The sequence below is a fragment of the Xenia sp. Carnegie-2017 genome, unplaced genomic scaffold (genome assembly GCF_021976095.1).
Source record: "Xenia sp. Carnegie-2017 unplaced genomic scaffold, XeniaSp_v1 HiC_scaffold_25, whole genome shotgun sequence".
Taxonomy (NCBI): domain Eukaryota; kingdom Metazoa; phylum Cnidaria; class Anthozoa; order Malacalcyonacea; family Xeniidae; genus Xenia; species Xenia sp. Carnegie-2017.
This window is the reverse complement of record NW_025813488.1, coordinates 4236049-4261635: the sequence shown is the minus strand read 5'-3', so window position 1 is coordinate 4261635 and position 25587 is coordinate 4236049. Positions and strand designations below refer to the sequence as shown.

The 25587-nt window shown below is 33.5% G+C and overlaps 3 protein-coding genes across 5 annotated transcripts; 2 read left to right on the top strand and 1 right to left on the bottom strand.

Moving 5' to 3' along the window:
* Window positions 1-1315: 1315 nt before the first annotated feature.
* On the bottom strand, window positions 1316-6388 carry LOC124453252. The gene is made up of 6 exons (XM_047004026.1): window positions 6090-6388; window positions 3629-3963; window positions 3172-3273; window positions 2663-2941; window positions 2333-2420; window positions 1316-2086 (listed from the first exon to the last, which is right to left on the bottom strand). Exons 1-6 carry the CDS (start codon window positions 6188-6190, stop codon window positions 1753-1755), a joined length of 1239 nt encoding a protein of 412 aa, XP_046859982.1. The 5' UTR covers window positions 6191-6388; the 3' UTR covers window positions 1316-1752.
* A 6286-nt stretch (window positions 6389-12674) lies between these two features.
* LOC124452747 (bystin-like) lies at window positions 12675-23509 on the top strand. 3 transcript variants are annotated; one of them, XR_006950859.1, is made up of 18 exons: window positions 12693-12912; window positions 16047-16248; window positions 16603-16759; window positions 16879-16992; window positions 17085-17333; window positions 17547-17634; window positions 17760-18956; window positions 19091-19312; window positions 19544-19731; window positions 19959-20043; window positions 20227-20324; window positions 20427-20505; window positions 20623-20688; window positions 20773-20890; window positions 21103-21193; window positions 22847-22910; window positions 23114-23186; window positions 23329-23509. XR_006950859.1 is itself a non-coding variant. In XM_047003350.1 (16 exons), exons 7-16 carry the CDS (start codon window positions 18828-18830, stop codon window positions 22851-22853), a joined length of 1083 nt encoding a protein of 360 aa, XP_046859306.1. In that variant the 5' UTR covers window positions 12693-12912; window positions 16047-16248; window positions 16603-16759; window positions 16879-16992; window positions 17085-17333; window positions 17547-17634; window positions 17760-18827; the 3' UTR covers window positions 22854-22911. The 3 variants fall into 3 exon arrangements, 2 of the variants coding, with proteins under 2 accessions (XP_046859305.1, XP_046859306.1); XM_047003350.1 differs by lacking the exons at window positions 23114-23186; window positions 23329-23509 and having other exon boundaries at window positions 22847-22911; XM_047003349.1 differs by lacking the exons at window positions 19091-19312; window positions 19544-19731; window positions 19959-20043; ... (6 more) ...; window positions 23114-23186; window positions 23329-23509 and having other exon boundaries at window positions 12675-12912; window positions 17760-18690.
* Window positions 23510-23528: 19 nt separating this feature from the next.
* LOC124452749 (transmembrane emp24 domain-containing protein 5-like) lies at window positions 23529-24964 on the top strand. Its single transcript, XM_047003352.1, has 3 exons — window positions 23529-23989; window positions 24305-24574; window positions 24646-24964. The coding sequence occupies exons 1-3, from the start codon at window positions 23819-23821 to the stop codon at window positions 24862-24864; spliced, it is 660 nt and encodes a 219-aa protein (XP_046859308.1). The 5' UTR covers window positions 23529-23818; the 3' UTR covers window positions 24865-24964.
* Window positions 24965-25587: the final 623 nt, after the last annotated feature.

Here is a 25587-nt window from a genome sequence, read left to right as displayed (position 1 = left end):
TTTGAAATTAAATGAAGATATGATCTTCGCAAATTGTATTCCCGTGAAATTGTATTCCCGTCAAATAAACTACCATCAGAAGCTGAAAACACCCTCCTGCCTTGTTTCATGTTGATATAACAATAGCTGTTGGTTTGAAACAAATTACTTCTGTAGACAAAATATATACTGTGATGATTATCAAGATTATTGTAGTGCACACAGCTTTTCCATTGTTTCTGAATTTAAAGTGATTGCAATACCATACATGGCTAATTTTATAGGCAGATGCTGCCAAAGAAAACCACCTGCCCTACTTATTAAGAAGCTGTTGGTTTAAAAAAAATTAAAGTGAATCTGCTTTCCTGTCTTTAAAAGACATGAGTACTTTGATTCAAACCAACAGCTATTGTTATTCAAGTATGCAATAAAACAGAAAGGTGCTTTTAACTTCAGATGGCAGTTTACCACATTACCACAATTCCTGATGCTACGGTATCGACTGCAATTGATAAAAATGTTGGATACTTTCGTCAATAACAACCATACTTATTCATGGCCATTTACAAATGCTACAGCAAGGTGTGGTGATTTTATTATTTTTATAAAATAAAAACAGAATTGAAAATAAGAATAAAGAGAGGAAGAAAGCTTAGTAAATTTGTCTTGTTCCTACAACAACAGTACACTGCTAATGAAGTCACGGCAAAAGTAACATACAACAATGTCTAGATATTAAAGAATGATAAAAGAAAGGTACTAAACGAATTTTTTAAGCATCGAAACTCATTCTAGATCATAACTGCCTCTGAACTTGGAAAATGAGCTGTGAATTATCTTGCCTTCGCAACGATGGGGCAAATTCGATTCTTGCACGCGCAATTTTCAATTGAACACGAACGCCGATATTTTACAGATATCGGTATCATTTTGATGTCAAATTGATTAACACAACTTGTTTTATCCATGACAGATGTTTGAAATAAGTAAAAGATCACGAAAGGGCCTTAAATATTGGAAAATCCATGTTTGTAAACGTTATCCGCCATACATTTCTATAGTAATTTGTATCTCTTGTGGTACCCGGAAGTGAATTTTGCATATATAATTAGGCTTCACTTTTGCTACCTATAGAAGCTATACCCAGTCTATTATCAGATCAGTGGTACTTGCATGTACTTGCATAAAATCCGAATCGGTGTAAAGTAGATGCTAATGGTCAGGTGACTTTACACTTTTTGTTCGTGTACATGCAAATGTACCATGAATTAACAAGTCTTTCGTCAATTCATACTTTCTATTGTAGAATTCAGGAGCTCTGTGTAAACCCACACGATTTGTTAAACTTGCATGATTATTTCAAATATGATTACATTTTCAATTACATTTTCTACCTAATGCTCACTATATAGTACATTTAGCTAGCTAATACGAATTGTTTATGTCTACATATTTACAAACGAGTTTTTTCTCGTCTGATCAAAACTTTACGTGTCAGGCTAAATGTGAGTTTAGTCTTAACAGCACGCAAAGGGGAAGTTTGGGAAAAATGTCACATTAATTCTTTTGAAACATCTATTTAATCGTGTACAATGCTTTCTGCAATACTGTTAATTGTTCATTTCTTCTTATTCATATGCTAGTTGCTGCAACTTTTATTTTGTTCCATGAAACATCAACTATGCTATACTTCTAATACTCCTGAAAATTTCATTCACCAATACACCTACCCATCTGGACTTTCACTTGCTTTTTACCGACTTTCAACCAGTTTTAAACGGGTTCTGCAGTATTTGCTAGCTGCTCATGGAGCAATGATGTTGGATCAACTTGTTCTGCTGGCACTTCAACACTGTCTTGTCTTTGACCATACACGGCGTTGTTATATCCGTTTCTATTAGACGCCGAGCGTGGTCGGATTTCGGCCATAGGAGCGAGGTAGAGTGGTGGGTTGATACTGATTGGTGTTTGTGGAGGTGATTTTGATACTGGTGAATAAACAGGTTTCACGAAACGTGCACTTTCCTGATAAAGATTTGCGTTCGGTTCTTGTGCCGAGATTACTGAGAACGCACCAGATGATGGTCTAGCTGAGTCAGATTTTCGTCTGTAAAAGAGAAATACGTCCATTTGTATGCTTGACAATTTTTTTCACACAAGTCCCATAATTGGAAGTGAGGTCTTTGCTCCTTATGACTTTGGTGTTCTAATTAAACTTTGATGCAGATATGAGATCTTGGCAATATTTGTGGAAATTGATTTCAACCGAAGAAATCGCACATCTTTGATTTATCTTTGCTAGCTGAATAATTTGCACAAATGTTTTATGTAGATAAAATGGAAAAGAACTTACGCTAGTCCAAAGGAGAGAATGAAAATTACAACAGCCATGAACAATATCACGCCACCCAAAACAAAATTTAGAACCATGTGAACCGAATCTACAATGAAAGGAAAAAATTCTTTTTTCAAGATGTAGAAGTGAATCTTGGTCAACATAATTGGCCTCCTTTCAGCCTGTAAATATATAAGCCATTTAATAATTCAATGGAAATGAGTCACACAAATTCCTTTTGCTACTACGAAACTGGCATTTTATCAGGAACTACTTAAAAGAAATAAGAAATATCAAGTGTATCGACTCTCGGGTTCATGCTAAATTGTGAAATAATGAACCGCTTACCTCCATCTTCATCACTATATTTGCAGTCCTTGTTATTATTGACAAGTGTCTCAGCTAAAGGATTTTCTTTTGTTGGTGTGTGAGAATGTTCGGTTGAACTCATTGATCCCTCAAAATGTTCAACATTCGATTTTTTGGTAATAGAGATGGGTGCAGTTTTAGTTTTTGGTACTGTGGCTATCCCTTCAGTTGGTGGGGGCAATTTGCGACTGTACCTGATCATCGCACGATGGACTTCATACGTTGGTTCACAGTAAGGTTGTTCCCATATACATGTTTCTGCCGATTAAATGCAATTTTGCATGAGCATATTTATTTGTAATAACGCAAGATTGTGCATACTCTTTATAAATGTTACGAACAACTTTTATCGAGCTTTTTACGTGTTTCATGAAATGCTTACTTAGTTTTGGAAAGAAGTAGAATCTTCCTCGGCAATGTTTTGTAAATTAAGGTTGATCGTGCAAGGAAACTGATTAAGTGAAGTATGTAAGAAAAAAGCCACCAACCTTTCTTTGGATTGCAAACATAAATATGCAACCTCATGTGATATTCCTTGCAATGACCCCCAGACTTTGACTTCAATGATTGTCGGTCCCCATTTCCCGTTCCTTTATCGAGAATATAGAGTGGTTAGCTGGTGGATTTAACAGATGTACTTTTTCTTAAGTTGCATGGAAATTTCCTGAAATTTTCTTCCAAGTAGGCAAGATTCTAAAAACTTTTCTCGCTTAAAACAGAGTTGCAACTCGTTTTCCCTTTTTGCATAACAAGTGTATATGTTAGAGGAAAGAAGAAGTCATTCACAGGAACTTTCAAACTTAATCATCAAATCAGAGCGCTGATATAAGATGCCTAGTACACAATGATCTTCTTATATTTTCCCATTTATTTACTTTATAACTTCCGTGTTACCTTCATATATGGTACAGGTGCTCTATCTAATCTCATTTGCTGTTGTCTTACCTATAAAATAATAATGTCGCCCAGGAATGAAGCGGGGTTCATTTAAATTACTTCCTGGATGGAACTTAAATGTTCGATAACGAACTCGTTTAAAATCATCACATAGAAGAAGTAACTTGTTTTCACTAGGATTTACATCATCATTGACCTTGCAGTTATCGTAACCGTTTTTGTCAACTAAGTAAAAGTTTTGGAATCTTTTTGATATTCTTTGACCAACCCAATCGTTTATGGCTGCACTACTAGGGCAAACAATTCTGACTTGTTGATGTGGTAGAACTTTCATGAAGTATTCCTTCGTTTCATTTCCGAACGATTCTCGAAGCTTGCGGAATCTTATAGAAAAAGAAAAGGAGGCATGCTTTAGTTTTATATTTCATAATTTCATTGACATTGACAACGATTGAACCTGCATGAAGGTGTAGAAAAGCTAATTAGGGATATTAACGTTTCCAAAAATATCATTGCTGCGACTCATATTAACACTAAAATAAAATAGTAGATGATTTAACTAAGCATTTTGTTATTTCATGGTCAGCCATGCTAATTTTCTTAATCAGCGCAACAGTAAATTGTTTAGGCACGTGGCAAAATTATGAGTGTGAACATTTTTTAAAAGCTGAACGATTACAAGAAAATCAAAGGCAGTATGGGAATTTTCATGATGAATTTGTTGAATGATGTCCAAATTGTGTAGATTTTTACTTTTATTTTGTAATTTGTCTATCGATCTTAGTTGTTGCCAGTAAGACAAATGCTAAAAAAGTGCAAAAAAGTGTGAGAGCAAAAGTGCAATAAGAACCGTGCATTCCTTTATTGTCATTCAATATTTACGCAGCTGAGTAAATATCACGCATCACGAAATTTTGGAACATGAAAGTTAATGAAAGTCAACTCGGCTTTGCAGCAGCATTAGGTAGCTATAATTGCGTTGCTGAATATCTTTCCAGAAAAAAATTGAGGCCATTTTTGCTACACAGTTTAAAAAAATTGCAACACAAAAACAACGAAAAACTAGCTATATTGCCACATCTTGATTTTTGGATGAAAAACATAATAACTCGTAGTCCTTATGTCTATAGTACAAAAAATGAACCGCTGCTTACAGATAAATATTAGCTACTCTTTTATTATTTTATTATTCGTCAGTTGTAATTGCAAATTTGCAGAAAAATGGTATTTCATACCCAGTCAGCCAATCATATTTATTTGTATTAACTTTCACGTCATTTGAAATAAATTGCTCATGCATATATCATGACCCCGACTGCTTGGCTCAGATATAAACCTACGTATGTACAAATTAGTTTATTGGAAATCCTTATCCAAATACGATAGGTGCCGAGAATACTCCAGCCAGCTTAACTTTAGCGTACCTTTATTAGGTATAGGAATAAAGCAACGTGAACGCATTGATAAAAACTGACACTCATAGTTACTGCGTTACTTGTAGAAACTGCGTTACGAAAAGTTGCACTGGCAGCTATAAATACACTGTGTATGCAGACGTGTAGATAATCAAGTGTTAAGACACTACAAAATCTTCTATTCTTCTATATATTCATATAGTGATACATTCCATGTTAAATATCCGTCTATACATACGATAATCTGCATGGAATGCAAGCGTAATATTTGTCTTGATTGTTGCATGTCGCTGATATATCGTAGACAATATAATGAAAGATTGAACTCTGCTGTTGCTTCAATTTTGGAAGCATCACTTTTATTTCACCAATTGCCAATATCGGTTCGTTGAATATTTAAATCATGTAATTGCCTTCGGCAAAAATATTCCACATGTAGAAGAAATATATGTGACTTATGATCCCTATATCAACAAATACCTACGCTATTGTTGTAAATCATCTTATTTCTATACCAAAATATAAGCAAGTTTATGTCCTTAACTACATAACACGTTTCCATACGGCGCTTACGTTTCTTTAAAATAATGATACTTAACATAAAGCAATGCTGTATAATAGAAAAATCAAATGTTTTATGGCATTGTATGACACAGCTTGTGCGAAACGACAATAACATTTGAAATCTCAACCTGGAAACCATCTTCTCTTTAAGTTGAATTTCATTTGATTTCAATGTATATTGTGTAGTAGGTTTCAAATTTCATTCAAGTTTACAGGGGTAAATATCTGTGTCAGATCCATCTTTGCTAAAACTTTACAATAGCTGAATAATGATGAGACAAAACGCCAACAATATCGTACTAATTCTTACATCTCATGACATGCATATATAATTTTGACAAAAACAGAGCCTGGAAAAAAGCTATATAACATATTTGGACGCACATTTATGTTTTGTGTAACATACAATAATTGCTAAATCACATCCTGTAATAAATTTATATATTTTATGTCAGTCCGATAATTCCAAAAGAACTAAATTAAGTATACTATGAACTATATAAAAATTAGAATGTATCCAACTAACTTACACACAATTTTGATAATGCCAGAATACTGGTGGATAATAATACGCAATACATTCTGATACAACCATGAAACATATCAATACCACCACGTTTGAGACGCGCATTTCGCTTCACGGTATTTTGCGAGATTTTGCGTCGAAAACTTTGAAGGTTTAACAATACACCAATAATGTAGATTTGCCCTGCTAAAAATCAAACGTTATTGGAGCCTTCATCACAACGCCAGCAGGCAGAGAAAACTTCTTGTTAGATTATTATATTATGTCAAGCTGTGATATCAACCGTATGAGTGATAACTGACACGACTTATCTTGTCGTGGCTCGTGGATAGTTGTGAATTAGATAGAATATTGAGTGTTTGTGGAGGATTGTCGTCTGTATCGAATTTCAGATAAACTTTCTACATTTACAATGCTTCATTCATTACACTCATATCATATCAATAATCTCACGAACTATTATTACAAGTAACATGAAAAATATGATTTTGTATAAAAATATTTGTATATTCACTGGAAAAAGAAATTTGGAATCATAGGAACATATAGGAAATTCATGCATGTATTGTTGATTAAGATTTGCATAGTTATACGAGAAATTTTCCTTTAAAAGAGGATTTAGTGTTGGCATTAGCTTGCCAGCAATGTATTGAAAAGAGATTTCCATGTTAATCTTCACAGTTTGACAATAATAAGAATGTTATTACAAAGTTGAGCAAATATAAGGCACGATCTTTTCATAGATGGTTATAAATAAACTATAATCCAGTATTGGTGTCGTTTGGTGCGTGACGTATTCGATCAGATTTCATGTCGTATCGTGCTGCGAACTTGTGCTATAATGCTCGTCATTTGTGTGACTACAATAATATGACTTTTTTGCTATAGGTATACCCTAGTGCTTACTTGGCATCTTAAATATTTATGCCTTTCTACATCTTTAGTTTAACTTCTAGCTATATTTGTAGGCTCAGTGTGTAAGATTCAATGATAATACATTATTGCTATCGGCAATATACCGTTAACACATTACGTGAAAGACATTCGTACAAGGCCATCCTCGACACACGAAACTCTGAACTCTTCTCTAACATTGATATGCTCAATTTACCCTGACAGCAGACACGACGCCATTCTCGACAATTAACTTTGATCAATTAAAGCACTTTACGACCGCCTCTTAGTCAAGTACAACAATTATTAAAAGACTCTCTCTGTTTGACTTTATCACTGAGGCATGTAAAAGCAAGCCATTTGTTGCCAATGAAAGGCAACAAAAAGTCACTTTATTTTAACAAGTTTTTAGTAGCCCTCGTAAATTTTATATACGTGAAGTATTTTAACATATGTTTGGTAGAAAATACTTTATTTTATTGAGGAAACCGTGGGATAATTGATGGGACTCATCGGAACAACATATGTCACTTAAAGTTAAGCAATACTCTGCAATATTGATACTTGTTTGCTAAGTAATATCAATCATCCCACGCAATGCAAAGCCAATATATTTGTCATTTTTCCTACTTTAGTGATCGTTTTTCGTACAAGTATTTTTCTATAGGCTAGAACCGTATTCAAAAAAGATCTTTCTGGAGAAACTTTTGCTCCATTGAGAATTATTTTTACATTGTTCATGTACATTGAACAGTATTAGAATGAAAGATAAAATATCTTTGTGCTCTTGTTGAAATTGACCAAATATAATTTAGAAAAACTTATGCTTTAATGACTTCTAAATTTGCTCACCAACTGAACTCTATTTCATCAACTAAATAATATAATGCACTTTAAAGGAATGTTGTTTCTTAGCTTTTGACTCGTGATCTTAAAAATTGGTAGTTTATGTTGCAACCCGTTGACTACTGTACTCTTTCCAAACTCTACTAACAAACTGTAACCTTGAAAATTTTGATATATTAAGCCAGTATTATATGAATAAATAATATATATTTGTTCAAAATATTTCTAATGCTCCTTTCATGTACTTATTTTGCCTATAAAAGAAAGCTTGCAATCTTCTGATATTAATTTACAAATCTTGAAATGTTAAATACCTACTTTAAGTCATCCATGACCTTATAGCTATGATAACGTTCAAACATTTAAAATTTTGTAAACTTTGAAACTCGATAGACTTTAAACGTGTTTCGACTATTTCTAGGTTTTTTTTAATTTTCTGCGTCCGTTTAATTTTATGGATAGCAACTAAATATATCTTATATGTAAATGTCAGCATCTAAAGTATTTTGTCCACACCAGTTCCTAGTATATATATTGTGATCATTGTCCAATGAATTATCGAGGAAGTTTTAATTGAATATCCTGTTTTTTTTCTGAGTAAGTCGAACATGAAAAGCTTAACCATTCTAACTTTCTTCAAACTCGTGAGAACGTTTTGAAAACAGTGGATTATGCCAAAAATTATTGATTTATCATTTAATACCAAATTAATCAGTTCCTTATTCCATTATAAGCGTTATGGTTGTGGTACTGTGGGAGTCTTGTAACAATATATTTCATTAAAATAATTAAAATTCTCGTGTCTTTGACTTCCAGGGTACTCACATTTCCTCAATAAAAAAAAAACCAAATGCAATATATATCTACGCATTCTTTCTGGTGTAGATATATGCCATACGTGCCATCGCCATGACATTTAGTGTATTTCAATTGACATTTTAAGAAATGAAGGGGGTCAATTGCATTCTGAAGTATATATGTGTCATCTTTTTGTTGGTCATTGTGGCTCGTACACATTCTCCATGGCTTAGCGTTCACGCTTTCAAAGGAAATTCGTGTCAGCTTAACAACGGAAAGATTTCAAACACGCTAACCACAAATTAAATGACCAAAATAAAGAAACAAGTACAGAACCCAGTACAACACTGCATAAAATATAAATTCAATAAAATTATCAAAATGTTTATGAAACGAGCACTGTCCAACTGAAAACTGAGTTGTTACTACAATAATATGAGTGAATTACCTTTAAAATTTGTCTTATGTGTGACAGTATGACAATAATTGACCATTACTGTCTGATCTGACACTATAAACAGTTCACCTGCAACAATTTTATTATATTGCTGCGAGATTACTTGAAAGTATTTTTTTACAAAGACAAATATCTTTATAACTCTTTCATTTTGACTGATACTTTGATGTTCGAAGGATTACTTTGTACCGTTGTGAAATTAACAAGTTAACATAACATTTTGTTTGTTTTAACTGCATCGTCGTGATTATTAATTAAAGAACTCATTTTGCCACATGTGCAACATGCTGCTATATTTCCATTGCAGTTCGGCATGCATAGAATTCGTTCACTTTATCGAATAATATATTCAAAAATGGTTATAGAATTATACAATATCTCAACAAGAGCCCAAGTTTTGTTTTTTTTTCTCCTTTATTTGAAATGTAGCTTTAGACCTGCGTGATACTTGTGCTCATGGGGAGAAATATTGTCGATGTCAAATCTATTTGTTTTTAACGGGCTATCTTGTATTCATCATAATTTTTTAAATAGAACCTGCTATTGTTATTGCTTGTTTGTCTTATGATCTGTTGTTCATTATTTAGGCTGATTGAACTCGTTTTGAAGTTAGATCATACCTAAGAATTCATGTTTTAATCGCGAAAGTTTAGCTTGATCGAGCACTCTTGTAAAATTACCATAAACTTCTAAAAAGTTACCAGTTGAAGTAGACGTTTGAATATGGCTCAAACATATTGGATCATTATTGTCTCGTTTTCATTGCAACGTTGTGTTGGAGGGTAAAAATATTTCATTAATCGATACTTTAAATATCTAACTCAATCAACGAGCATTCTCACAAATGTTTTGCAAAATTTTTAATTGTCATATACCCGATTTTTTTTGTCTAATAATGCGATTGGTCGGTGTAATATATCACAAACACCATACCAGCATGCAGTCAAACTTGAATATTGTCTCAATTCAATGGTAACAAGCTGTTAATTAAGATTATTGAAATTCTATATTCGTCGTGGGTTATCTGCATAAGCTTGGAAAAAAAACATTTGGTACACGAAGATTATAAAGTAAACATGAAATACATGTTGCACTGCATGGATTTATGCAATAATGTACATGATATATATAATAGAAATAGATTTTTCTCGATTAGAAACAAAATAGCTTTATTTATCAAATTTCATTTTATGTCTATATAACTAATGCATTCTCTATACATTTTTCCTGAGCATGTAAATAAATATACCATATATAAACAACAGGTTTGTACTGTGCATCTTTATGTTGCATTTTTTTTATACATATATTCAGCTATAGGTAAAGGGAATATTTGCAGTCGGTGTATGGCAAATTACATTGTAATTTGTCTTTGATCAGCAAAACCTGGTGTATTTACACAATATTTTAGAAGGAAATTAACTTACTTAAAGAATATTTGATAAAATAATAGCTGCTCAGTAAGGCGGTGGTTTTAATTTTTCTTTACTTCGTTTATCACTATTTCTAACATAAATCCTGGTTGCAAATTTTTCAAAATTTATGTATACATTTTAAGCTTAAATGGCACAGCTTTCATTTTTTTTACAAAATATTGCTTCAAAACTGGTTGTTTCTTTGTAAACTGCGCACCCGAAATTTGAAACTTTTCAGTCTGCTAAAAACACATGTTGCTATCGTATAGATGTTTGTTTTATGTTATCTAGCTGTTACTAATTTTGTAATCATATGTTAGTTGTCTTGACTTTAATAAAATGACTAATTAAATGAGACAGTTGTCTTCACACACGCCATGCGATCATGTCTGCATATGAACCATCTGTAAGCAAAATGCAAACAAAAACAATATTGGTGAGTTAGTATTGCAGTTACATCGTTTCATGAAGTAATAATATGCTGCACAAATTTATAAATTATGCTTTTGCAAGATATTTTTCTTAAAAACGGTAATGTAGGGAGGAAAGATAAGGGTTGTAGAACTTGTCATCAAAAACTGCTAAACTAAATCTAGAATTCACTTCCAGCTGTTGTTCATCCAAAGTCAAAAGTAATAAACCTTGCGATGATAGATACAGACTGCGACTTGTCGAACCATCGAACATAATAATCCGACTGAGAAAATATTCTCATAAGTGAAAAGAATAGACAAAAATCTGTATTGTTGTCATCAGCTTATAGGGATAAACTTAAGCATGCAATTGAGTCAAATTTTCTCCATCAATGAATCGCATTTGTCGATTTTCAAATGTAGTTTTTCATTTGATGCAAGTTCAGCTTACCAATCAGGACTCACTTACGTTGATGAAAGGAATTTTGGTGAAAAACTCAGAACAGATTTCTTGACAATCCATTTACGTATTTATGACGTAAAATTTGCAAATATTGAACCAACCTGCAATAGTTAATCGACAATGGAGTCCTCCCTCCCTCCCCCCTTAGGCCTGTCTTTATATGCAAAAAACGATTTTGAAAGAACTCGTTCCACATAACACGGTGTTTGCAATACAAAATACATTACACTGGGACATACCATGCAGTCAAAGTTCATTTTCCATTGGTTATTAGCAAGCATGAGCGTTGTCCTCCAAACAATTTCATGATCATATCGCACACGTGACGACATGTTATTCTTTTCAAAGAATTTAGTGACATACCTTGGAGAGATTGGATGATGAATAACAGGAAATGAATTGTATCACTTGCTTATGTCCCTTAAAGGTTCTACATGCCGAATATAATCTTTTGGAATTAAAATCTTAAAAAAACACATTTAAAAAACCGTTGAATGATATTGCCAACGTGGTGTTAAAATGTCGTCAAAAAGTCGATAGTATGAGATTGGGTTATTTAGTTATGAATAGATGTAATATGTGAAAGTAATCTCTCCTCCTGTAGAGATTCGAGCAGCCACTCACATATAAAAGACAGTCATTTTTTTGTGATTACATGGTCTTTCCTCGGGTTTTCATATACTCAAATTTATGTCAAGTAATACTTTATAGACGCGTAGCTAGTTATACCTCTTTGTAATCAATGTGTATATGTATACTCAGAGGTTGCAAGATGGTCATAGACGAAATCGTTATTTTGAATCTCTAGAAAATAATGATGATTATGTTTTTTTACCCTGTGATAGAAAAAATAGGATATTTTGAAGATAGCCTTGTGTAATCGTGCATTTAGTGATTCTTTTTATCCATATTTTTTTCACCCGTGCCGTATGATTAAAGTATATTTTGTTTTTTTTTATACAAACGCATCCAGTTATTATTATTCTACGTACAAAGAGAATCATGCAAATACTCTTTAAGCGATTCAAAAGCAAACATAGCCTTAGCAACTGTATGGATGAATGTCATGAATATCACAATTCTTGAATGTGTGTATAAAACATTAACACAATAAACGTCAGTCAATTCATTTTTGACTATTGTTTGAAGCATTAACCATAAAGAAGTGTCCAGGTGATTCTAGGATACAATCTTATTTTATATTTAAAATTTATATTATTTATTTTATATTTATGCGTTACTCCACTGAAGAAGAGCCACACACAACGCGGCTCGTCTTCCTCGACTCTCGCATTTCTTTCCACGCGAGTCCCCGGGTCAACAAACGCAACATTGAGTCACTGACTGTGTGGTTGTAGACTATCTCCATTTTCATAGGAATTGCCGCAGAAGAATTTTCCATTTTATAAAGCTACCCATGTTCTTTGCTAATGTAGAATCATGAGACGCGTTATTCCATCATTGCTCTTAAATCTGTCAGTCTGCTATGCTTTAAAAAGTCTCTGGTATCCACCGCTTTATTGGCATAAAGACGATTGTCGGTAGGTTATAATGAATATTTGATTAAAAGCAGCAATCACTGAAGTTCGATGAACGGTTAGAGCAAACGAAAATCCACAACTCTCTTTATTATATTGTAAACAAAATTGAATGCGCCTAGAATTTTCACCTTCTTTGGAGTAAACTGGAGTTTCATTACAGAAGCATTTGGTCAGGGATTATCTGTATAATATAGTGACAACGAGTTATCTATACAACTTCAACAATTGTTGTCTTCCTTACTCATAAAAACAACTGACATGCAATATGATGCATAATGATAGTGTATTTTTCGCGTTTGCGTAAATATATGATCTTAAAAATTTATAATGCTATTGCTGGACTTCATTTAATCATGGTTTTGGTAGTGGTTTTATGAGTCGACCTTTTGTCTATTACTCATTTCAATGCATTTCTCTTATCATTGAATAAGAACATCAATTTTTAGTTATTAACCAATATGAGCAATATATTTATATATATATATATATGAAGTGTTTAAAACAATGTTCTTCTCAGAAAGGGAAGTCAATATATCCTTGAAGTATATTAATGTGTTCACAGAGATTTACAGTGTTTAGTAAGAACCATATGTCTATCAACGATATTAGATTTATTTGCCTTTTTCCATCTATTGTTTTATAACGTGTGTATTGTCGTCATAATACTCAATCACTTCACCGAAGCTTTTATAATAAATTACTCAAGTACTCTCTTTATTGAATAATAAATTATTCAAAATGTGTCGATAATGTCTATTGATATATAATAGAAGATCCACTTGACCGTTTGAACAAAAAAGATTTAGTTCAACGATGTAATTTTCATTCTCAGTACATACTCTAAAATTAGACTAATAGATCAAACATTGGTTTAATTTAAAAGTATTTGTTACTGTAGCCATGTTCTATGTAGCTGACTGCGTATTGCTTCTAGTGAAGTGACGTCTATATGCTAGATTATGTTGAATTACATATTTATATACATGTCGAATAGTCATAACTAAATATTCCAAACATAGTTGGGACATGCATGACTTTTTGTAGTCGTAATGTTTTAATTATATTATTATAATAATGCAGTGCACTGCTGCATTTTGCCATTACCATATATATACATATGTCCTTATAAAATTGGCTCAAATAACCCTCATGGTATCCGTTTTCAAACACATAGCTGAGTTTAATTAACGCAAAGCTGTGCAAGAAATCAGTATTTCGTTCCAAAGTCTTGCTGTTTAACAGTTTATACCGGGCAAACATTTAATATCGTCATAATAAAATGCAAATTAAAATATTGCTGTTGATTGTAAACGATATAACAAAATGGAGTTGGTACTAAAAATATAAAGTATTCAACAGATGTTGCCTTCGCAATAATAATTGCGATACTTGTAAACAACAAAAGCTTTCAATTCATCAAAGTTTAGAATGAATTATTTAAGCTAGAAAATGCACGATCCTTTGTTCCAAATGTTAGTCAAACTAAAAGAAAAGCTTTTGCTCCCATTCCCCTGTTGGGCTTGAAAGTTAACGGCGTACATGTAAGTTCCCAGGCGAGCTGTCAATCCTCATCTCTTGAACCTAAATTTAAAGCTTTGCCAGATTGGGTTACTGGAAGCAAGCCAAATTTAAAATCGAAAGAAGGCAAAAAATTCAAAGTTATTGTATAAAGCCGGGAGCCTGGTGACAATTGTTTTATTTAATCGATCTAATCTTGTTATTTTTGTTGTATTCAATTAGATTTGCTTCTTATGCTTTGCTAATTCTTTGCGCTAGTACCAATAATTTAATAAAATTGCTCTGCATATTAAGCAATAGACAATCGTCCACCAAGTTCTATATCCGAGGCATGGTCGTCGCAAAGGGTTGCTGTATTTGTGTGATCTTTTTGTGAATAATGAATGTGGCTATTTGACATAATCTCTAAAAATAAATCTTTTTATGGTTTTCGTACACTAGACTTTATTTTTACCTTATTGATAACTTAGGACGTCAAAGAACTGAAAGAATTATTTTAACTGTTATTTCAGTATTCTATTCAGTTGTTTAAGTCTCAATTCTGGTTATTGATGAAGTGATGATGCGATTCTGCTAACCTGGAGGAGAAAAATAAATCATATGATTATCCTAAGAAAAAGAAGCTTTTGTATGAAATTATGATGTTAATGAGAGTAGTCAGCAAGGGATTTATAAGAGGGACTCTCAAAACTGTCTTGATATATTGATGGTTTTAGTTAATATCTTCAAACTGCACCGCTTTATTCTTAAAAATTTTCCTTTTTTGTCCTTTTCAGAGCCACATGGGCATTAAGGTTTACAAGGTTGTCATCTTTTTTCAGTCTTAGAAAACTGTATGTCGATACCAAACAATAGAGGCACTTTAATAATTATCAATTACTCAATTGATTGCTTTAATCTTTCAAGCGTTGACATATTGTTGTAATTGATAAAAATAGAGCTCTTCTGTTTGTGTTATAGCTATATATTATTCTACAGTCAAATGTCACTACGTAAAGGCCTAGACAATCGCGGGGGCTGTGTGTATTTTTTAAAAGATATTTCAAAAGGATTGATGACATTCTAGGCAAAGTACTGCTGGTGTGAACATGACTGAACTCATGGCTTTATTGATCTTTATAAACCAAAGAATATAATGTGCAATAAAAATATAATATAATATATGTGCAATTAAATTCACTTATCTCCTCTAGCAGCAATTTATCTTCAGAACAATTTCTCATTAGTTTAGCATGCTAAGAAAATGATGTTTTATCTAATATAATTTACTAGGACTTTTAACGGTCTCGTTGTAAATAAATTGATTTTGACAATTTTTATTTGTCAAAGAAGTATCTTACTATCTATGAAGTAAAACAGTTCCTGTTACTTAGTTCTCTTATATTCCTTTGCTCCAACAGATAATTTCCCTGCTATATGTTAATTTGGATGATCTACGAGAAACGTACTTATTCTTCTTATATTTATGTGATAGAGACGATGATCCATGAGAAATTTTACTCCATCTTGTTACTGTCTTGTTGCAGAAATAATGTTTTGTGAATTATGACTTTAATTGTTCGTTGCATTTAGATCAATATAAGCACAGTACGTAGATGTTTTTGAACTCTTTCCAGATTCCAAACTGTTCGTAAAAATGGAGCATCTGAACTCTTCGTGAAAGTTATTCACAGTGACTTTCAACACGGCGATACATATGGCTGGACATTGCTATGTCCAACGATCACTATGAATAACTGGATGCCTGACAAGCCTGATGATACCTTGTTCTACGAAAACGTATGGCAGGTGGATAAAGACGGTTTCGATAAATGCAGGGTAATATGAATTTTTTACAGATGAGATGTGAAAAAATGTACTGGCATATTTATCGTCATTTCAGTGAATGCAGTCCGTTAATTGATGTCGCTTTATTATTGGTGTCACAATTATGCATCTCTCACCAAAACTGGAGACTGTGATAGCATTTTGATTGTTTGTATTGGTCAGTTGAAACTCGAGTTTCTTATGTACTTCTCGGTGTCTTTACATGTGATATTAACTTTATTGCATTGCTTATAACTTTATTGCATTGCTTTGTCTTAGTGAGCTGGTGAAGGTTTGACTTTTTACGAGCCATAGCAGGCAAAAACTGACATACATGGTTGTATAATTGTTCTTTCTTATTTTTAGGTAAATACTACAGGTGATCCTAAAGTCAATAGATTAATATTGCTGTGTGACAACAAAATGAAAGTCAAAAGGCATTTTTTCTATTTCATTCATATGGACGGTTTATATCATTATTTCAAACCATATTTTGAAAAAGGAAAACATTATTATTTCATATGTAAGTTTGCATTTGATTTTTCCTTGGACTCTGTTTTCCATTACTTTTATTCGCTCTAAACTTATGAAAGTTCAATGTCAACCGTATTAATGAAAATAATTTTTGTTTTACGTTATCAGCAACGAGCACTGGTGATGATTTAACTCTCAATAGAACAAATAATTTCGATGAAGATACTCATTGTAGGAAATATACGATGAAACTTCACATTTACGTTTGTGATCATTTAAAAGGTAAAAATGGTCCTATTTTCTATTTCCTTATTGGTCGTCATTTGCCTGAATTGCCTGAAACTAAAAGCATCCTATTTTCTTTATTTTTACAGAGGATTGTCTTTATGAGCTGCCAAAATGCGGACCACCACATGATCTTTACCGAGACATGCAACTAATAAACGGGAAATTACCTGCAGTTCCTCCAACTCATGACTTACTTACAGTTGAAAAAATTATAACTCCCCAAAAAACCATGGACAAGAAAATAGAACAAGTTGTACAAACAGCAACAACGCAGCAAAATGTCGCAGAAAAACCCCAAAGTACATTAAAACCTTGTAAAAAAGAAGATGAAGGAAGTAGGAAAATATTTTATCGTTTTTAAATGCACTGATGAATCACAGATCTAATAATTGTTGAATGAGCGCATTCAACAATTATTAGATCTGTTGCAAAATAATAGTGAAGTTTTAGCAGTTTCGTTTTATCTTTTACTTAGAATATAGACAAAAATGGAATTTTCTCACTTTTGTTCTTTACTCAACATGAAAATTTTGTTTTCTTTACTTTAGCTTCAATTCATCTCATTCTAAATTTTGTTCTTGGTGGTGTCGCATTGTTTATGGCTGTTGTCATCATTATTCTTGTCTGTGGACTTTCGTAAGTTTATAAACTATGATAGTGATCTAAAATTGCTAACTAATGTAAATTGTATTTTATAATATTTCATAATGCTGTTAGATATTTATGAACATTTTGAAAAATGCAGTCTTCTAATTTAATAGCAACAGGCGTTTCAAGTCTTATTATGATATGGATCGCCCACCATCGGCCATATCAACCACTCACGGAGGACATATAGTTAATGCTGAAATCATTAATGCAGAGATGGTTAGATACAGTGATGGACACGTACAATTATCTCCTGTTATTCTAAGTCGTACACCACCGACGTCCCCAAGTGTCATTGTACCACCCTATCCAACACTACAAAGAATACACTCATCTCGAAAAAACACATCAGATTATCATCCTGTCGAAGATATTCCTATTGGAGGATTTACAGTAGAAGATACTCCACAAGAACGATCGCCCCTTGAATCTCCTTCATCCAATGAAGCCTTTACATTCCCTGATCATGTGAAGGCAGTGGATTCCGACAGTCAGTCGAATGGACCCGAAATCTCTGACTCAATTACAACAGATGCCATTGTAACAAATCATCTACATGATCAAAAGGCTGACACGTGATAAATGAAAGATTTATTTACTTTTTAGTGTGCAAGGAAACGTGTCTCAAAAAATCATATCTTTCGTGACAAACAATGTCATTTTTGGAATTATTCAACCACTAGAGACTAGACTCTAGTCACTAGAGTATGGACGTTCCTTGTATTCATGGCGCTGTTGTTTGCACATTTAAAATGTAAAAAGATAACATGCACACGGAAATATCATTCTGCTACACGCTTGTATGTTCATAGATTTTGAGGTGAAGTTATATTTTTTTAGTACAATGGATTCATAGCCTTTATTGTCATTTTTATGGAAGACTGTCATTCACCTTTTTAACTGACGACAAACTAATCTTACTTGTTATGATAAAGAATGTTTTTAACGCATTTGCTGTCTGGATATTTACCGAATACAATCTTACAGTTTAAAAACGATTAAATTGTATTATAGTAGTCGACAAGAAAATTTTCGTTCACCATACGTCTATGTTGTTTTGGTGTATGGAAACCAGTTTTATGAGACAATTCCAATATGGCGATTTTTCACTGCACATGGAGTATAATAAAGGGCTCAAGAAAAGTTTAAAAACATCATTTGGATGATAACGTTTACATAAAATGGGAAAAGAAAAAGCATTGAACAACAAAAGGAGCAATCTTGTGCAAGATTTGACTGAAAGTGACACTGTAAAACGTCGAAATCGCCCGGGCAAAGAACGACCGCGACAAAGTGAAAATAATTCTCAGGTTAGTTAAAGACAAAATGATATATGTTGTGTCAATCTTTTCCTCTTTCAGTATTCAACCTTCTAATCATTTTCTTATGTAATCTATTTTATTTTTTTGAATCTTAAAGTTTTTGTTTTCTGTGTTTTTATCAGTGTGTCAATGAGAAATTGTCCAGAAAGATTATCGATCAGGCGTTAAAACAACAAGATGACTTGCAAGCTGAGTATGTTGGGGCCAGCTTTTCAAAGAGAAAAAAGTCTTTATTAGTCACGAAGACATCTCATGAAGATGTTGTCAAGGCTAAATTTGACGTTGATGATAGCAGTGAGGAAGAAGATTTCTCAGAGAGAGAGGAGCAGTATTATGAAGATGTGGTAGGTTGTTTTACTTGAGACATAAAAAACAAGTAGTAGCAGCACATGTTGAATTTTAGATAGTAGTTAACTCTTATTACTTCATTGGACAGAGCACTGTGAGTCTGTGACCATTATGGTGTGGTTCCCATAAGTAATTTTTTATCTTAATTTGAAAATCTTACTACCAAACATATTCTCTACAATTAGTTGGTTAAAAAGCGCATTTTTTTATTTGCAATTTCAATCAAGCATGTTGACGAGGAAGATGAAAAGGCTTTGGAGATGTTTATGTCAAAAGAACCACCACAGAGACAAACACTTGCTGACATTATTATGGAGAAAATTAAGGACAAAAAAACAGAGATTGAAAGTCAGATGTCTGAGCAAAGTTTGGCTCCCGCACCTATGGATGAACGACTTGTGAAAGTTTTTACTGGGTGAGTAGGAGAAATGTCTTGGTTTATGTCTTTTGGATTTACAAGAGCCATAACCCCAGAGTTTGTACAGCACTTTGCTTGTAGCTTTGATTACCAACAAAATTGGAGTTTAGAAACCAGTGCAAAATTATCCACATCCATAACCTTGCTTGCGTATTTTCCTTTTTGAAGCATTAAAAATTATGACTCTGTTTTTCATAAACCTTGTCTGTGTATCTCAACTATAGTGTTGGGGACATTCTCAGCAATTATCGCTCAGGAAAACTACCTAAAGCATTCAAAATAATACCATCTTTAAAGAATTGGGAAGAGGTTAGATGCTGCAACATGTCTGTTTTCATGAAATTTCTAGTCTGTTCATGCTCATGGGAAATTTATCCCATAAAAATGAACTAAATGGAATTTTTACATGCTCTCTTTGTGCTGTTTTGAAAGTTGATAAATAACTGTAAAAACAAATTTTCTTTTCTTATTTTGCCTTCTCCTTATAAATAGGTTGTCTATATAACCCATCCAGAAAATTGGACAGCAGCTGCCATGTATCAGGCGACAAGAATTTTTGTCTCAAACTTCAATGCAAAGTTGGCTCAAAGGTGCATGAATGTTGTTTTAGTACACTCTAGTACAATCCTGGTGGTTATGTGATAAAAAGTGTCGCTAAGTAATTTTTATTATCATTACGTTTTTTACATCAGATTTTTTAATCTTATCTTGCTGCCTCGTGTACGAGATGATATTGCTGAGTATAAGAGACTTAATTATCATTTGTATCAGGTAAAATACTGAAATTATGCTAATTATGTCATCACTACTTGCCTTATTGTATATACACTGCTTTTTAAACTTTGCACTAGATCCCTTTTAACTGTACAATCTGTTTTACTTTCCTAGGCTCTGATGAAAGCTTTGTTTAAGCCAGCAGCATTTTTTAAGGGTATTTTGCTGCCCTTATGTGAAGTATGTGATATTGAACAGTTATTAGCAGGCTCATGTTAAGCGTGATGAGTACTTATGTCATTTATTTTGATGTTTGTTTCTTAGTCTGGCACCTGCACCCTGCGTGAAGCAATTATTATGGGCAGTGTAGTCACCAAGACGAGCATACCAGTCCTCCATGCTAGTGCGGCCATGTTAAAGTTAGCAGAAATGTATTATTCAGGTTAGATAATGAGAGAGGTTCATTCACTTGTTTTCATAGAGAATATTTACTCTTTACCACAGAAAATTTCCAAATAGTTTAATACATTGACAAAGAAATAATTTCAAAAGTTATCAAAGAACAAATCTTCTTGCTTATCACTCACAAAAAAATTGTTTTCTGAAGTTTGATGGAAGACATGCTAAAGTAAGTGTGCTTTGTGTTTTGCATAGGGGCAAACAGTATATTATTACGGCTTCTTCTTGATAAAAAATACGCTCTACCTTATCGTGTCATTGATGCTGTGGTCTTCCATTTTCTGAGGTGAGTTAGCCATGCTGTCAAACGTATCTTGCGTGTTTCCCAAAGAATGAGTGAAAGTCAAAATTTTTTGGTTATATCGGCTTGCATGATGGTACAGGAGGAGTGATGACGCAGGAAGAGTAATGGTGTTTGTGGTATGATGTTGTAGGAAGTATGATGGTGTAGGAGGAGTGATGGTGTAGGAAAAGTAATGGTGTAGGTGGTATGATGTTGTAGGAAGTATGATGGTGTAGGAGGAGTGATGGTGTAGGAATGGATGATGGCGGCGTGCGAATGTAAGTGATGGTGTTGGCGATGATGTTGGGAGTAATGATGGCAGGATGATGATGAGGCGATGACGGCGGAGTATGATGGTGCAGTTTAACGGCGAGATGATGGCGTGGCGGTAATGATGGGCGATGATGACGATCCATAAAAATAATGCGTCGGCGGTATGATGTCCGATAACGATGCAGTGATGATGACGACGATGTTTGGATGATTGACGTGATCGGCATGATCAAATGATGATGACGATGGCGAAATGATAAACGGCGTTGGCGGTATGACGTCATGGTGATAAATGATCATGATGAAATGACGCATGGTTGGAAACGGCGTATGACGAATGAAGAAATATATGCGACGGCGTGGAGGATATGATCTATTATGATTGGCGTGATTATGATAAATGACGATATGCGATGAAATATTCGTCTCAAATGAGCGATCGCAAAGTCGATGATGACGGCGTATGTTTGACGGCGAATAAAATGACGATCGAGAAAATGACGACGCAAAATGATGCGCGAGGATGGCGAATGATGACTCCGAATGATGATGTCGCGAATGATATGATGATGATCGACGGCGATGAATGGCGCGATGATCTGCGCAGAAATGATGACGTCGCAGATGATCGTCGCAGTACGATGATGACGGCGATGAAAATGATGCGTGATTATGATCTGGCGCAATGACGATAAAATGACGATGATGAGTAAATGTGACGCGAATGATGATTGCGCCGATGTCGCAGATGATATGATGAATAGCGATATCGATATGACGGCGAATGATATGACGGCGAATGATGAGCGATATGACTGTCGGCGAAAATGACGTTGAAATGATATGACGGCGAATGAAATAATCGGCGAAATGATGTGACGGCGAATGATATGACGGGCAGACGATGATGACGCGAGTGATAAATGATGGCGTATGATGATGATGCGAAAATGACGGCGATGTTGCGATGGAAATGATATGATATGAAAATGAGCGATGATGGATAGTGATTTGGCGTGATGACGGCAGATAAATGATGCGATGATTGTGATGGCGCGTGATGGTGATGGAATGGTGATAATGAGCGGAGGAATGATGGTGAAAAAATGGTGATAGGAGTGATGGTGATGAGAGTGGTGATGAAGGAGTATGATGGTGAAAGGAGTGTTGTGATGAGTAGTGATGGTGTAGGAGTAGTGATGGTGTAGGAGTAGTGATGGTGAAAGAGTAGTGATGGTGTAGGAAGGAGCCAACTATATTCATTGTTCTTCGGAAACAATAAAAAATCAATCACAAACATTAATCGCTACTTCGCAAAAGTAGAATTTGGTAACGTACAAATTTAAGTAACATCTTTGAAATTTTGCGAATTATTATTTTCAGATTTTGAGCGATAAACGAACTCTACCAGTTTTGTGGCATCAATGTTTTTAACATTTGTACAAAGGTAATATAGCATTGCGATAATATCAACAACAAAACACTTCTTTTGTCGGTTTTTGTTTGTTTGTTTATTCTTTCATCGTGAAAATTTATTTTGCTTTTTGTTCATTTATTTTTGAGAAAATGTGAAGAAGCTGTTCAGCATGAAGAATATTTCTTACTGAGTTTCCCGACAACGTGACGAGAAATATGTTTTTTTCCATTTAGGTACAAGCAAGATATATCCAGTGAACAAAAAGAAGCGTTACTTGAAGTTTGTCGTATGCACACTCATGATCAGGTTGAAAAAGCTGAATTTGTTTTAAAAAGATATTTACATATATACATAAATTTATGAAACTTAATATTTCTTGAAACTGTGTTATCCTTGCAGTTACATATAATCCAAAAGGGTTGATACTTTGAAACGCAATTTTTTTTAGATAACTCCAGAAATACAACGAGAGCTTCTTCATTCGTCCTCACGTGATGTTGAGATATCCAATCAGATGGAAGTGTAGACAAAGTGATGAAGATGTAAATAATAATGAATCTATAAGTTTCATGAAAATTCAATAAACTAGGTCTGGAAGAATGTGGAACAGTATCTTCAACCCATATCAACTCTGATGTTTTGACATGAATCATGAATGTATTATACCGTCAAGTCAGGAAAAGCGTAAATTCGACAAAAATTTCGCTTTTTACACTATTCTATTATACTAACGTTTTCCCTCATTAATCCTTTCTCTTTTTTTTCCGATTAACATAAAAATACTGTTTTTATGGCTGCAGTTCTTTAACTTGACAATGCGTTGCGTATGTTAGTGTCTTTACACGAAGTATAGGCATTTTGTTAATTTGTATTGCTGGCTCTAAAGTCAACATTAATTCCCTTACAAATAGTTTGTATGAAACTTGCGTATATTTTTTATGAAAATGTTACTTCGAGAGATGGTTTTGCGTTTTATATTGCTTTTATTAAGTTGCAGTATTACTATGAGTAGCATGGAAAGTGGGTTTACATTTTTACTTGCTCCAAGACAACGCGAGTGTTTTTTTGAAACTCTTTCTGTTAATATGTCATTAGACTTGGAATATCAGGTAATTTGGGACAACAGCAATTTCTAGACAGATAAAAAATTTTGAAATATCTACATAGGTTTTTGGTGATAGTTTTTGTAAATTCTTGTTCAACCTAGTATTCTTTGGTGAGTTCATGGAATCTATGAATAATTTACATACTTGGTCCAAGTACCTTTTTCAGTCGACAATTTAAAGAAATAAATGTTATAACACTCCATAGAACATGACCTTGTAAACTATTGCCATTATAATTCAAATCTTGAATTCATAAGATGTTTTTTGGATGTTTTATCAAATATTTACATACTTTAACAAAAATTATTGTATTTTTAGGTAATAGAAGGTGGAGATCTTGATATCGACTTTGAAGCATATGATCCAGATGGAAAACGTATATTTAATGATGAGAAATCAACAGATGAATCACACGAGCTTACTGTTACACAGTCTGGAGTTTATAGCTTCTGCATAGACAATAGTTTCAGTAGCATAACACGTAAATTGGTATACCTAGATCTTGGTATATCAAGAGATGATATTGATGTTGGAAATAATAATGAGAATGAAGGGGGCAAACATATTGAAACTGTCTTTAATATATATGTAAGTGAAATGTAGTATATTAATAGACATACATCTACCATATGCAAATCACAACAAGTACAACTTTTTAGGGCAATATTGAAGGCATAAGAGGTAAATTAGAGAAGGCTAATTCATATCAAGGTGCACTACGAGCAAATGAAGCAAGACAACGGTACTTTTTGGAGGCAAACTACTCAAGAGTTCTATGGGTTTCATCAGTGGCAAGTATTATAATGATAGGAGTTGGATTAGTACAGGTATATTTTGTTCGAAGTCTTTTTGATCAAAGACACAAAAGTAGAATATAGTTTTTATAAGTCTGTTTACATAAAACTGAGTCAATTGTGATGAAATTATGCACAAGATTATTATTTTGTGCATCACAAAAATAAAGATATTTTATGGTAATACCATGCTACAGTTCACTGACTTCAGTGAGTGCAACTTAACCAAAGGCATTTTCCCTAGTATGTAGAATTCAAACATGAAATCCCAAAGTACTTTTCAGTAGTTTTTCATTACTTAAACCATGCCTTTGCTGTTTTGATGATGAGAGTTTTCAAGTAATCAACTGCACTTTGCATTATTTTGAAAGAGTGATAGGTTTCATATTTTATGGATCTGATAGTGCTGCTTGGTTTGTTTACTTGTTGTGTACTTCTTTATGCAACACTTGTTTATCTAAGTGTTAGTTTGCAAACATGAATCATCATGTCTATATTATAGTTATTTTGTTGATGTCAGTTTTAAGTGACATTGTTTTGGTTTTCCTATCCTGCGATAGGTAACATTGATGTTTTATACCTATCTTCTCAAAAAATGCCTTAACTTGCGCTCTAAAAATGCTATGTGGCTCTCAAAAGTTTTGATTTTGTATTCAATACATTTCCCTGAGAATTTTTACTTTAAGAAGCGTTTTTATTTTGCACGGTTGCTTTGACATATTTTTAAAGTGGAAGCTCAAACTTTCTGAAGTGAAAAATTTTCCTTCTGTGGGGCAATTGTATCAAATCATACCGACCTGGATGACA